Source organism: Opisthorchis viverrini (assembly GCF_000715545.1).
Source record: "Opisthorchis viverrini unplaced genomic scaffold opera_v5_210, whole genome shotgun sequence".
Classification (NCBI taxonomy): Eukaryota; Metazoa; Platyhelminthes; class Trematoda; order Opisthorchiida; family Opisthorchiidae; genus Opisthorchis; species Opisthorchis viverrini.
The window spans coordinates 644,799-660,317 of NW_008751866.1; the positions used below are offsets into that span (position 1 = coordinate 644,799).

The following is a 15,519-nucleotide window of genomic DNA, read 5'->3' on the forward strand; positions in this document are numbered from 1 at the left end:
CATGGACCAACCTGGTATGAGAGACTCCGTGAGCATCGTGCGGACACTCCTCAGTATAGCTCAATGGGTCGTCGAGGTACACAAACCGCCAAACCACGGTAAGGTTCAGTCTCTTTATGACGGTGTTTTGGCATTCTAACGGGCGATCGGTATGATTGAACACCCATCCATCTGTCGGACTGCATGGGTCAAAAACTAAGTCAGCCTATTGGATAAGTTCAATGTAGACGGCGTTTGTCCACCCCACAGAGTTCACAATCATTTCAGAGTTGAGCAATTCACACTGGTCCTGCATTTCTTTCTCAAACCATCCATAATAAGCGTCCTTTGTGTTATGCGTGGTTAACACCGGTGTTCTTTGATCACCTTCCCGATATCGGACAGAATCGTTGCTCATTAGATCCCCAAAACATGACTTCGTGCCATGTGATTGAAATACACTGTTGAATTCGATCTGATTACCAGCTCTCTGATTGAACATACGGACAAAGTCATATTTCTGGAAGATGATGATATTGCAGCCGTTAGTGATGGGCAACTAACCATTCATCGGTTAGATCGTCGGGCAGACGATTCCACCACACGAGAAGTTGTGACGTTACAGCTGGAACTGCAACAGATTATGAAAGGTGAGCTCCAGATTGTTTACTGTTGTCTCATTTATTCCATTAGAGGGCTGTCCCTTACCATTAATCTGAGCATTTCGACTGGATTTCATTGTGTTGCTTTTCACCGCGTGACATTTTCCGTTTATAGATTTAGCTGACAAATCGTTCAGCTGTAGCACCCTTTCGGTGCCCAACTGCCATGCCACCCGTAGGAAGCACGAGGACTGGGATACTGCCAGGATGCCCAAGACTAGACAGGGGAAGTCGAGAGGCAGAGGTCGGGTTCGAACCACAGACCTTCAGGTCATTAAATTCGCGCTCTAACCACTGAGCCATCTCGCCCTACCTACCTGACAAATGACCTTCTCATCAGGGAACCTTCGCTTATAAGAGCTGCACTAGGACGTGGCAGTGTTTGGAAATGTCGTCAGGATGTAGCAGATAACAAAACCAAATTGTTTATTCATACATGTGAATCTTCGATGGAGCTACTTTCGGAAAATCAAGTTGTTTGCGTATAAATTGCCTCACCACTACTATATCGAATTTGTAAATATGCGCCTGGAGTATCCACGAGCAGACCTTGGAAAGTGTTCCAAGTTTCTCTCAGAAAGTTGATCTTCTTCTATAGGACCCTTATGTATCTTCTTGGTCTATAACGTTATTCAGCGAAGACTTTGTTGAGCAGTGTGAAATTCCCAACTCGGACGCAGTCTGGCCTCGCTTGCGTCCACTTAAACGCTTCACTCACTTACATCCTCACGTGTAAAGCATTCCGTTTACATCTGCTCATTGGTTGGCTGAGATCCTACTTAAGTTCTAGTCAAAAGGGAATAACAGACTTGTGTTACATGCCAAGTAAGCAATTAGGATAAATCAAACTTTCCCCGACTGATATTGTAAGTATTTACTGTTTTTGTGTTGTTCTCAAGCTGCTTTGGTTGGCGTCCTTCCGCCGAAACCCGGTACAAATCATCTCGTAGGCCCAGAACACTCCGACATCTGTGTAAGGAGCATACGGTTGTGGGGATAAAGCATTCGTCAAACCCTATTCTCTCTTTATGCAGGCCGATATTTCAAGACTGTACACTTTTTGCGCGGATTTCATCTTGTGGTCAAGCAGAAGGCCGTTAGATCTCTCTTTGATCAGAAAACAAAAAAATATGTTGAGAATATCGATCGGTTATGCTTCCGGTTTTCATTTCTGAGAGCAATCTTGTCGGTAGTCTGAGTTGTATGGACACACAGATTACCGCGGTATTTATCGATGACAATAAACTGAAAAAAGCTCCGCGGATTAGTGAAACTGACAAGGCGCTGTGCAACCGAACTTTTGTGACGCTTCATCACTTGTGTTTTCAAGGAACCACGCATTACGTAGGGGTGGAGGACCGACAGAATTACACCGCCACTCACACCGCAGTCTTTGTTAAACCGCCACGGCAATCGAGTCTTTTATTCACCCCACTGTCTTTCTGGTGATATTGTGCCGCTCATCCGCGGTTTTTGAGTCCCGTTGACATTTGATTGTATCTTCGTCATCGGGATACCATACGTGTTGCGTTCCTTGCGGAAGCCTTCACAGATCGGTGTGTGAAAACGTGCTCAAAACTTCTTGGCATTATCGCTAAGCGGTAACACCCTTTCGGTGGATAGTTACCGGGAAACTGAAACGAAGAACTATCGATGCCCAGTTAGGCTGCACTAATTTCGGTAGGTATAATCGGAAAGCCAGGGTTGGGCTCGAACTATGGACCTTATGGGCAGCACTTTCATGCTTTGGCCACTGTGTCATCTCAGGTCCAAACTACAAAACTGCCTTCTTAAGCGCCTTTTCAGGATCGATAGCGCACCTTTGTGCACAAGAATCTCCATCTAGCAAACGCCATAGTCCCGTCCCTGTTCGGAATAAGGACTTCGCTTCTGTGGAGTTCCTCTCCAAGTGGACCAGTTTAGGCTTGAAGTTTTCACTAAGTTGGCTGGTAACATTTTGATACGTATTTTTCAGAACTTTTGTTTGACTAATTCGTTGAATCCCTTGTGTGAATATTCACCGTAAAGCCTGTTTTGTCTTGTCATGCAACTACCATGGATTGGCTTCGTTGCTAATCAGCCGCATGCCACCAATGAAAAGAAGAAGGCCTACGCTGCGGAGTTATTCATTAGAAAATACCAACTGACCAGTTACAGACTATTGGACAGGGAAGTAAAACTCTCATTTGCATCTTATTTACAAAAACTGGACATCCGTCTTCTCCTGAAATTTCCTGGATATTCATTGGCTCCAATCATTCATTGCTCAAATCCATGCAAATGCTACAAAGAGACTCCACGACATCCGCAGCGGATGTCCCTTTTTCAAGAGACACAAAGCGAATTTACAAGAACAAAACATACTACTCGCATGCCTCCCCATCAGTAGTATCACCGTTACACCAAGCCGACATCGTCCTAATTTGTTTCGGTTTGTCAGTTTGGGATGTCAAATAGACGTTGATCTCTGTTTGTGAATCCGATTTGACGTCTAGCAGTAGGTTGTTAGGGCGAGATGGCCCTGGTGGTTATAGCGCGAAGTTAATGACCGGAAGGTCCGTGGTTCGAATCGGACCACTGCCTCTCGACTTCCCCTGTCTAGGCTAGGGCACCCTGACAGTATCCCAGACCTCCTGCTTCCCTCGATTACCATGGCAGTTGGACACCGAAGGGGTGCTACAGATGAACGATATCATGTTCACACAGCAGTGTGAAGTCACCCACCCACAGGTGCCTCGTTACCGATAACGGGAATCGCTGCAGCTACTGTTCATGACTTTAGTTTTTATTTAATTAGCGTCACTTAAACTATCTAACTAAAATTCATCTCTCCCATAGGCAACTACGACTACTTCATGCAGAAGGAGATTTTCGAGCAACCCGAATCTGTGATGAACACCATGCGGGGCCGCGTCAATTTCGACTCAAGGACGGTTATTCTAGGTGGTTTAGCAGACCACATGACTATCATTCGTCGGTGTCGACGTCTCATCTTCATCGGTTGTGGAACAAGTTTCCACAGTACGATTGCGGTAAGCAGTACGAGTAGTCGTGGTGCTCTGTTTCAGAGTGTTTAAGCGAAACGAAAGTTTCCAGCTCATGTTCCCTACGCACGTTTTCTCCCGTTCCCCACCATGCAGACGCGGTCTTTGCTGGAGGAGCTTTCAGAACTGCCCGTTATGGTGGAACTGGCCAGTGATTTGTTAGATCGCAGAACCCCCATTTTCCGCGATGATGTGTGCGTATTCGTGAGCCAATCAGGAGAGACCGCGGACACTTTGTTGGCCCTACGCTACTGTCGTAGCCGTGGGTCGTTCACAGTGGGCATAACCAACACAGTGGGCTCGTCGATCTCACGAGAGACTCACTGCGGTGTTCACATTAATGCTGGTCCAGAAATCGGTGTAGCAAGCACTAAGGTGAGTTGTTGTACGTTTGGAGAACGAAACAGGTTTTTGAACTACGTTCATAGGGAATGTATAAATGTTCCTCTTCTTCGATTCCACATTTGAAAGAGTCAAAGATCGGGGATAAAAGGTGAACTTTTGTCTACGAATTGAACTCTCGAAGGGGATATAATTTCGTACTTATCTTCTTTTGCACCTCTAGGCTTATACAAGTCAAGTGATTGCACTTGTGATGTTCGCCCTCGTCTTGTCCGAGGACAGAATCTCTTTGCAGCCAAGACGTGAGGCGATCATTGATGGACTTCGAGCATTGTCAGGTCAGTTTGACTCACCTCTTCTCATCTCAGTTCATCTTCGAATGAAGTCTGATTTGTGTTGTGTCTGTTAGACGGGGCCGATCATTCTGTCTGTGTAGATGGCTTAGTGATTAGAGCGCGAATTTACGGGCAACTTGGCAATATCCCAGACCTTTTACTGACTTCGGGTAGCATGTCAGTTGGGCACCGAAAGGGTGCTACAGCTACAAGACTATCTCACATCCTCTGTGTCCTTTTGTTGTCATTCTACTCAAGTTGGCTTCAGACAGAAAACATATCATGAATGCCGGTTAGTTGAAGCGTAGTCAACTTTCGGAACTGACGCCTGACGCTAGGTCAGTTCTTACTGAGCACAAAACAGGGCACAAAACCGACATCTCCGTGCAACCACTTTTTTGTCACTATTCAGGACTAGATCACAACGTTTCGGCATTTCGCCAGTACTCAGACACATCTTCAGTGATAGTCATACCTGATGGATTCAGTCAACTTGAAGCTTTTCGCGAACTGGAAAATAAAACGGTTCGATTATCGTGAGAAAATTCCATTATAATCATGTGGAACTCAGGTTCCGTGGGAAAACGTTACGTCATAACCTGACTCTTGGAAATTTATACACTGAACTTGTGAGTAGTATGGCGGGATAAAACCACATGAAATGCTAGAACTATCGATCAGAAAAGATAGGCCTTTCTAGTTTGCCATGATTATGACTACCCCATACAGTGATCCGTTTAGGCTGGCAACTATTACGTTATTAGTCTGGATTAGAAGGGCTGTTTGGGGGCGAGGCGATAACAATTACTGCACACATATCTTCTGAAGATCTATATAGTCGAATATTGTAAACTAGCTGTTCTCAGCACAATTCAGTCTAGTAGACCCAGTCTCCCTTTTAATTGTCGATGTTCAANACGAGTGTATGGTCCGGTTCAGCATAGTAGTACACCACTCTAAAGCGAAGTAGACCGGGCACTATGCTAATATCTATATTTTTCGCCCCTTAGCATGCAACCTGATCTTGTCCAGAAGCCAAAGCACCTGTTCTCGCGGGGGCTCATTGAAGAGGACTGAATAATTAATTGATTTAATTAATTAATAATCGTTCGGCTGCAACCGCCTTTCAGTGCCCTTTTGGGTTCGAACCAGGGACCTTCCTGTTCGCTCCTTAACCTCTGATCCTCCTCTGGTTGACCTTACTGAAGATGGGTTGCCCACTAAAGTTTGTAGTGTCAGATGGAATTGTCGATAAAGATTTTTCGAAGAATCCTTTGTTGGTGATCTTTCGGCGCAATTTCTATCCTGATGGTTGACTCGTTTTCTAGCAGATTAATGATGTAGCGAGATTTGGGTGAACATGCACCGACCGACTTATCTGCCCCCTATGATGACCCTCATCGTCATTATTTCTTCCTTCCTCTTAGTTCTATGGACAGCTATTCAAACGTATCCGAGACTGCTGCCAAGCTACAAAGCCTCAATACACAAACTCCAGTCCCAACTTGGTAGGCACCGGTTATTAAGTTGACCCCAAAACCGCTTTTCGGGTCANTTTCGTTCGGGTCATGTTTCGAACGGGATACACATGGCGAAGCCCGAGATCTTGGGTGTATTTTCGTCTGAATCCACAATGTACACTCCGAAAAAAAACTACACAGGCTTTGCTGTTATTTTGACCCCAAGCAGAACTTATACACCAGGTTAAAAACACGATGATTGGCCAGGTAGCAGGACTACCGTGTGAGATAAGCACAATGGGGGACGAGATGGCCTGAGTGGTTAGAGCGCGGATTTACTGACCGAAAGGTCCGTGGTTCGAACCCAACCTCTGCCCCTCGACTTCCTCTGTCTAGGCTTGGGCAACCTGGCAGCCCTCGTTCTTCCATTGGGCGGCATGGCAGTTAGGCACCGAAAGGGTGCTACAGCTGAACGATAGGTGTGACTGCTACAAACTTGCAAAGCTGTATCTTTTCCGATCCTTTTCAAATAGTCTGTGTGCTGTGTTCGTTTGTGTGGCTGTAGGTTCGCATAGTTAGCTGTATAAGACTACTTGACTATCCGGTCTTCGTGAACCCTGCCTCGGTTGCTACCTCAAGCGCTTTGAAGATGAGTTCAAATTGACGTTCTTCCAAGGGATCTCCATAATAGCAAATAGGTGGCCACTATATCCACCCGAATTCGTCACCGGGATGTACTACCAGTGCAGTGGCCACACAACGGAGCTTCCAATGATGAACGACCCTTGCTTTAAGCTTTAGTTTGTCCAGCTCTTATCCTGAAGGCTGTAAGTTCGAACCAGCCACCCTCCGCTGCAAATTCGTGCAGGGTGGGCGCTGTTGGTGAATGACACAAAGCCTGCTTGGTTTCGAGAAGGATGAATTCAATGAATTTTCAAAAAAAAACGGATGCTTGGTTGTTTAGCTTGTACTTCAATCGCGGAAAACATCAACTGGAGTGGCAGCGCCTGCCGAAACGCCGTCTACCGAGACGATTGCTGTTTTCCGTGCCTCCTTCAGAAAGGTGCAAGCCGCGAGGTGGTCAAATTGGCGGAGAGGTGTTAAATAGACTAGGAAGAATTTGGTTTTATTGATGTGGTACAGGATGAAGTCCCCGTTACCCCTCCTGCGCTGGGCTGGAGACAAAGAACCTTGGCTGATCTACGTCAGTGGCGTTCGGGCTTTCAGTTTCTTCCAGATTGACTGACTGACCACTTGAATTCTTGGGATAAGGTGGTAGAGCTGAACCCGCTTCACTGAATTGGATCTCAGGGAACAGTCGTGTTTGCGGTTATCGGGTCATCCATCTCCTTGAAGCTCAACGCCTTGGCATAGAAAACGGTGCCTCTTCGTGGTGTTAGCTTATGCCCCAACAGACTGCAGTTCTGACGCTGGAAAGGGTACTTTCAATCGAGAGTTATCTGGACTCATTTATCAAGCAAGAAACACTGACATTTTGATGCTTTCGAGCGAAATGAATGCACAAATTGGGGTTCTGAGCTCCTTGGAATCACATTCGGACGGTCGATTCAGAGTCTACGCTCATCGCACAGACAATGGAGATCGACTCCTTTAATTATGTGCCAACCATCAACGATTTCTGGCCAGTACTTTCGCATCGCGTAACCTGGAGGCCACAAACTGCAAATCAACCGTGGACCCAGTCGGATCACGTGGACTTCAGCGGCCTGTGGAGTGCTACAATTCAAGACTATCGTGTCTTCTGGGGCACACAATTCCATTCCGATCACGCTAGCAAGAGGCATCTTCGAAAAACTATCAGAGCTCAATAGTGTTGACCTGAGTTAGCTCAACTTTCTAAAATAAACCACTACTTTACTGATAGTGAGCAACTACCGTCTCCAAAGCACAGCTATCCCCCTCCCCACCCCACTCAAACCACCGGTGAATAAAACTGTGGTAGCCAGAACCACTGTAGTGCAATGACGCAGTGCCTACAGCTGATGATGATGATGATGATGAGCATCAGGTCCATCCTCTTCTGTTCTTTCCACTTCAAGGCTTTAAATTTAATTAGATAAACTTTGGTTTTGGGGCAGTGGAACACCATCAACACTGCTCTTTCTGTCTTTGAAGATGATGTGCTAGTGAACTGACAAGCAGAACGTCATATTTGTACTCTACATTTAGAATCTTCGTAGGAGATCTTCGTGCACATACCTATCAACTGTGACGGCGATTGATCTTGTCATTGACAACTGATCGTCGGCTTATGAAATTTCTACCTGAAATTACGTTCTTTGGTGCTTGTTTTTCTCCGGAAACAAGCAAAACTCACGTGTTCGACACATGGGGCCATGAATCTGGAATGTGGTCTGTGGCGCCTGATGCTTTGAAACTCAGGCCATATAGCTGTGTAGCGTATGCGCTGTCATGTCTACACCGTTTCTTGAGTGAGTGATTCGATCACTAACGAACCCAGAATGGCATCACAATGGAATGTGTTGCAGAGCGATCACATCATTTGCGGAATCTCTTGAGTGCATAGCTGACGTGTTGCGCGTTTAAAACAAAGTGTTGAATTCTGTCGGTCGGCTGGTCCAGAATTACAGCACTCTAACCATCAGCGAAATCAACCCTTGATCGTTTGGTCGTCCCCAAACCGCTAGTACGTACTAATCTCGAAATGCCCATCATACTGAAGACGTCTTTCAGTTATCGCCTGTACAACAGTATTTCTGTCCAGAGCACAGGAGGGTTCTGCTCGATTTTTGGTGTGGTAAGAATTTCGACATCTTTGGCGGTAGGATTTGCTTGAATATTCCCATCGTTTCAACAAAAGTATTGAATGACGAGCATCAATGGTTTCAGGATCTCGTCATCAGGTCGGTATACATCGAATGGTTAAATAACGAAATAAACAGCCAAGACTGGTCACCAGATTAAAAAGCGCGGAAACGCAGCTAATTGGATGGCAGTGAAACCCAAGTTCAATGCGATTTGATTTTATAAGATAGTCTGGAGGGACGTTACCCTATGGGGTCGATCGATTCATGCCACTTGACCAAGGTTGTGAGTTCTTACGAACCGTTTTTGACGTACCATATTTCGCCATCACCTTGCTACTCCTTCGTCCGTAGTCAATCCTGCCTTTGAATCAATACTTATGAAGGCATGATATCCGTTCGCTGCAAAGACATTGATTAGCACAATCACCAACCCACCGCTACGCACTCCTACACTCCACAATAACGCACTGATGACGTCACCTCGATTGGTGATGAAACGTTTGCAATCAAATTGCCCAGCTCAGCGAACAGGCCAACGACCATATTGATTAGTAAACACGAACTTAAGCAGTTACAAGTCAGTAGACAGGAAACTAAACATCGCATATGCATATAGTCGTTAACAAATGAACAGTCTTACGCGTTCTGTTGAATTTTCCTCTCTATTCTATTAACACTCCAAAGCAGTTTCACGATTTCCGTAATAAGCTTCACCTCCCGTCAGATGCGTTGAGGAGCTTGGCAGCCAACCATAGACTACTCGCGTGCTTCATCAGTAGTATCCTCCGTTACAGTGGTGGTCTGTTAGATAGTCGGTCGTTTGGCTGACGTCAATAATGTGTAACACAGTCGAGTTTTTGACGAAGCCAATGAGTTCAGTGATATTCTGGCAAGAGATATACTCTCTTGGTGAATCACCGTGCCGTGCGCCCGAATTATTTAACTGAACAACAGCGTCTCCTTGGTAGAGCTGCAGTTCTTAGCCACGTATCACTGATGTAGTGTGAGGAACAAGGCGGTTCGATGCAATCTCAGAATAAGTTCAGTATGAACGGGCCAGGCGGATTGCCCGTAAAGTAGGCTGAGACCAACGTTGTGGACATAGAATGAAATCAAACTGCCAAGTACCTCGCAGCTTCTCAATAAATCTCGACAGTGACGATGCGCAACGACCGAGTTTGGGATCAAACTGCGAACTTGACAAGGGTCACTTTCTCGGTTCTCAACGTCTGGAAGCTTCGGCTACTCTATCCGTTGTGTATTTCTACTATGAACCAACATTTCCAAGCGCCCAGAATTCCGCATTAACTAGAGCTCAAATCCATTCATTTTGAATAAAACCCTAATCATAAGGAGTACAAGGTATACGAAAACTCTCCGGTCTCACCAATTTCGAGCACTTTTCGGAACTTTAATCAGATTTATCTGAGTACTATAAACTGCTTAAGTGTCCGACTCCAAATAAATGCACAACTTATCAACATCGTAGCTGGAACGCGATCCCAAGACAACGATGCGTCCGGGTTTATGTCAAGGTTTCCAATTTCATACAACGGTTTTTCTTGTCTTTTACGCATATTCGTGAACGTGTGCAGAATGCGTTTTGATTGAATCCAACGGGCACAATTCACTGACTCCACTCCATTGTTCCGCTCTCGTGTATTTCCTCCCTTTGCAAATTCATGCTTGGGAACGTGTGATCTCTGTGCATACCCACTGTAACTCAAGGAGTAGCGCTGCAGGTTGTGAAGGACTTTGTTCACCTCGGTAGTTGTATTAACTCTGACGGAAATGTGTCTGATAAAGTCAGTTCAATAATCTCAGAGGGTTTTTTGTCACTTATGGTGTCGGAAAAGTATATCGCTGGGCTCCAAGGGTCACGTTCATCAGAATAAATTACGGGCTATATTCTGTAGTTGTGGGAGGGCCTCTACGGGCGAATAGTCCAAGACTTCGCCCTGAACGCTACAACAAACTTGTAACGAGGTAATTTGAAAACGGCGTTTGGTAGTGCATCGAGTATTCAGTCGCGGAAAATGTCCAGAACCTTCATCTTTGGCTCTCCTACGCATGCCGAATCATCGTTTGCCGTGCTTCTTTCAGGAGGTGGACAACGTGTAACCTGGCAGAGGGGAATTGAAATGCGGTTCGTCTTCCACAATGGGTCCTGTGCCTCGTTGTAAACTTCGCAAGATATGACTGCCACGTGACCGGTTGGTTAACAGTTTCATGTTGTTTACTACACAACTGCGCGTCTGCTGAAGGCGTGGCTCTGGGCGTGACCAGCTGCTGACCTAGTCTCAAGAATCGGGCCATCTACACATGTTTATTTCACTGATCATCAATCCTCACGGAGGGTCCGATAGTTTTAGAGGACTTGAAACGTAATCAGATGTTGCTCAGGAAGATTCGGTCTAATCCTGAGATGTTGGGCCACACAGGGTCTTTCGTCCCATCGGGTGGGCTCTGAGGGAATCGTTCATGTTGCACGTTCTGACTACTCACGAGTATTTAATCACTCTGACGAATTTAACGGCTAATCACACCTTCATAGCGGGGTGTTGACTAGTTGGCTGTGGATTCGGGCTTAGAAAATATTAGCCTATTTATTTGTTTGTTTTGGATGCTGAAACTTACCAAGAGGCTTCCTGAGAGCCTTGATGCCCTTCCTTACGTGACACCCTCTTTCATTTTCCAGACCAGATCCGAACCGTCCTGAACTCGGACAAAACACTTCGAGCCCTATCCGAAACCCTGTACAACAAACGTAGCATATTGGTCATGGGACGCGGGAGTAACTACGCCACCTGTCTTGAAGGTGCTCTGGTGAGGATTTTTTCACTTACCTCGCTTGTCACCCCTGTTATTGGAGCTTTTGTTTTTTTTTAGATCGCTCTTGTATTTCCGTCGGTACGTAGTCTCTGAATCATCGTTTCCAGTTTATTTAGACCGGTTATTTCGATGATTGGTTCAACTTTTGACTGCTGATACGCGAACACTCCTTTTTCTGGATCGTTTTGGAAGGGGCCTACGTTGTTGTCCGGGGAGGTGTCATTCTCCCTCATTTAGGTATGCCTTTAGTGGATTGTGACTTCCGGGTTGGACCACCACCATTTGTTCACCCGTTATTCACGCCTTTTTCCCCCAAGGCATCTGTATTTCACTTTCTGTTTCGAAATAAGATTCTTATATTCAGTAGTATATCGCTGTTGTTTCTGTGTTCAGCTTTTCCGCACATGAGGGCATAATCCTTTGATAGTGACTTGACCTTTGAGATGAAGTGAAGCTCTTGTTTAAACTAGCATGCAGTTGAGACGAAGTGTACGTGTGGCCACAACAGTTGGACGACTTAAGGACGACAAGGTTAAAACACTCATGCTTTGGTGATCTGTGCTAAAATCTTTTCAACACAAGTTCGGCCTCAGCCACTTGATCCGTAATGCATCACTCTTTGCTAGCCGAATCTCAACCGTGACCCGTCTCAGTCACACGACTAATCTTGGCAATGATAGCTGCCATGCAACAAACTGGCTAGTTTTTCATTCGTTGAATACGTTTTTGCGACTATCCCGATTTCCCCCTCGTTCTCTACTTTTCTCAAGAAACTGAAAGAACTCACCTATCTGCATGCGGAGGGAATCCTCACCGGGGAACTCAAGCACGGTCCGTTAGCAATGGTGGACAGCGAAAGTGCGATTATCATGTTAATTCCACACGATGGTTTGTTCCAGGTGAGCCTATCAGTGTTCTTCCCGTAGGATGACTGGTTCTGACAGTCTGGCGAGATGGTTGAATCGGAGGCTTGTATGCCTAGGGATCATCATGACGTGTACAGTAATCCCCATTTACAAAACGTAGTGTCACAAGGGTGCGAGATGGTCCAAGTGGTTAGAGCTCGAATTTAATGACCGGAAGGTCCGTGGTTCGAACCCGACCTCTGCTTCTCGCCTTCCCCTGTCTAGGCTTGGGCAGTATCTCAGCTCTCCTGCTTCCTTCCTGTTCACCGAAAGTGTTGTAGCTTAACGATTGATTGATTGATTTGGCTCACTGATTTTGAGTCTCTCGTTAATACCAAGTTGATTTTCAGCTAGATGTACATCTACACTAGCGCGCAATTGGTTTGGTTTGGGAAGCAAGGTTGATGGAATCTCGGAAGCTACGTCTACCTAATGAACCCCCAAAACGACAAAACAAGTTGCCGGCTGTCGACTGCTTTTCATTAACGCCATAAGTATCAAAAAGGAAAAGCCACGCACACTTGGTTACCCAGACTGGCATCGCATAGTGCAAGTGGATCGATGAGCATTGATCCGCACCGTGGGGCTAATCAACCAAAGCAACGAGAAATCCCCTCGATCCTGATTGTTCTGCTGAGTGTCAATTTTACAGGCGTACATCATCATCATTCAGGGCAGTACATCAGAGGCGAAGAGCATCACGGAGCTGCCCAACAAACGTGATGAAATAACCCTGTTGTAAAAGTACGAAAAGTGGGATGGTGGCTGATAAGCCGATCGAGAGTAGCACTGAGGTGAACAAGTCTAACCATCTTCATAGAATGAGGTATCGTCAAAGGTTTACACCTGGTATCATTGGTGATCCGTAGCCAACACAGGACCTGCGTACAACAACCAACAAATGTCTTCAGAAGGATCGTTCGCATTCTGTGTCCTGTAAGACACAGCACTCACGGAACGATATGGGCACCTGGAATGTCTGTCGTGGCTCACGTCAGTCGTTGTTCTTATAGGTAAGCTCTCAGCGGCAACATCCTTCAGGTGGTAGCTGCCATGCTACCCGAAGGAAGCATGAGGACTGGGATACTGCCAGGTTGCCCAAGCCTAGACAGGGGAAGTCGAGAAGCTGAGGTCGGGTTCGAACCACGGTCCTTCCGGTCAGTAAATTCGCGCTCTAACCACTTGGGCCATCTCGCCCCAGGTAGTGGTTTTCTTCAGATGAATTAATTTGGTTATACTGAAGTGAAGCGCGCGTATTACTGTTAGTGTTGATGTTGATGAATGCAACTGGGAGGTGACGTTGTTCTCAAATTTTGAGTATGCCTAGGTGCCTGAGCAAGCAGATCATCATCATCATCAACGACAGCATGACATCAGTGTTCAACACCAATGCTTCACTGCCGTACAACCAGGCAGGCAGATATTTTCCATCTACCAGGTAGCTCATCTATGTCTTCCATTCCCCTTCTGCGTTGTAGAAATCAATGAATGCTCTTCACGAAGTACGGGCTCGAAGGGTATGTCTTCTTTAAAGCTTTCCATTTATCTTTCATTCAGTCAACATATTTGCGATCGCTTATAAGTGGTCGTCAACCTACTACTTATCCTCTGTCCGAACCAGTGTCGGGCAAACTTTCACCTTAGCCATCACGGGTACACCGCATGAGTTGGCGCGAAAATTGTGCCCCTTCCAAACCTGACCATTATATGCTGTGTACGAAACGGCGATAGCATACTGGTTTCCGACTCTAGTGGCCGTCTCGTGTGCACCATGCACCTTACTTAGTCATGACTACGAATACAACTCACTCATCTGTCGAGGCAGCTCATTTCTTTGCTGAAAGTTCTTACCATAGTGTTGAGTATCTCAGCCATCATGCTTTCATTTAGCTGCGTGGCAGCTGCGCACCGGAATGGTCTTGTGAACTAACGTTATTATGAGTGCCACGATTAAAGTTATCTGATATCTATACGCAATTCAACACCGTTCGTTTCAGCTATAACGCCCTTCCGGTGCCTAGCTACCATGCCACCCGAAGGAAGCACGAGGACTGGCATACTGCCAGGTTGGGTTCCGTAGTAGAATTTAGACTCGAATCATACATATCTTTGTAGTTTTTTTACTTCACCTGGTCTTTTAACTGATGTGTGCTGACATAACATTCAGCAGTAAATATTTCTAAAACCATTTTCGCATTTTATCGTAGGTTGCAATGTTTACCGACCCATACGTTCAAGCACTTCATCGATGTACGTAAACTGACTGACGAACAAAACACAACTAAGTTGTAGGGTTGAGTTAAGCCGTACCTCGGTGAGTACGACAACTGCTGGTACCATCAATGTCGCCACGCTGGGACCCCAAATCGTTCAGCATGGTATGTGGAACTGACGACAAAACGAAACCGTTTTTTTTTTGGGGGGGGGGGGAACTTGCTCTAGATGCAGCCCTCAATTCCTTTTCATTTTGCTTCTCTATCTCGAAGAACTTGATTAGATCCATTGACACGGTCGTTCGGCAGTTTAACACCGGTGACACTGGTCTGACACTAGTTGTCCAATCTGTGATGGCTATGTACAGACTGCATGGTCTTCGTATCCAAGTAATATGCGTATGTGACGCATGCATCGCGTCTTTGGGGGTTACGGAATTTCTCGGCTCGGGGCACTCCAAGAAATGACCTAAATGGGACAACTTAGCAAATCTGGGCGACCCTATTCGGTGTTCACTCGTAGGAGAGGTGGGGATTGCGTGTACTTTTGTGCACTTGTAATAGGTCAATTCAATTCGAACAAAGAAATCTCGTCACTTCACTTTTCTTCTCTCCCGTTCCGCAGGGGAATCCCATTGTGATTTGCAGCGAGAACGATCCGGAGATCCCCAAGGACAATATGGCCACCATTGAACTTCCCAGTACCGTGGACTGTTTGCAAGGCATTCTGGCCGTTATCCCACTACAACTACTCGCGTTCCACATCGCCGTTCGACGAGGTCTTGATGTAAGTTTGCGCGTTTGTGCTGCTGGCACGTTTGTTTTCGATTGGTTTGCACAATGCTGCGATTGTTTGGTCCGTTCGGTGAATTCCGATGTGTAATGCATCCTCTCCAGCAAACTGTGAGGAGGTTCATGAGGAAGCCATCCCGCGGCATTGTTTTATCCTCCTTGTACA

General features: G+C 46.0%; 1 protein-coding gene across 1 annotated transcript in view; it reads left to right on the forward strand.

Moving 5' to 3' along the window:
- The window catches only part of T265_08271 (hypothetical protein), a gene marked incomplete at both ends in the record, with an annotated part of 40,593 nt that overhangs the window by 21,722 nt on the left and 3,352 nt on the right, over positions 1-15,519 (forward strand). Inside the window, 8 exons of the mRNA XM_009174019.1 lie at positions 466-629; positions 3,480-3,673; positions 3,782-4,060; positions 4,251-4,365; positions 11,310-11,437; positions 12,214-12,342; positions 13,827-13,865; positions 15,187-15,348. Of these exons, the coding sequence (XP_009172283.1) occupies positions 466-629; positions 3,480-3,673; positions 3,782-4,060; positions 4,251-4,365; positions 11,310-11,437; positions 12,214-12,342; positions 13,827-13,865; positions 15,187-15,348 (1,210 nt within the window). The remainder of the gene's footprint in view (positions 1-465; positions 630-3,479; positions 3,674-3,781; positions 4,061-4,250; positions 4,366-11,309; positions 11,438-12,213; positions 12,343-13,826; positions 13,866-15,186; positions 15,349-15,519) is intronic.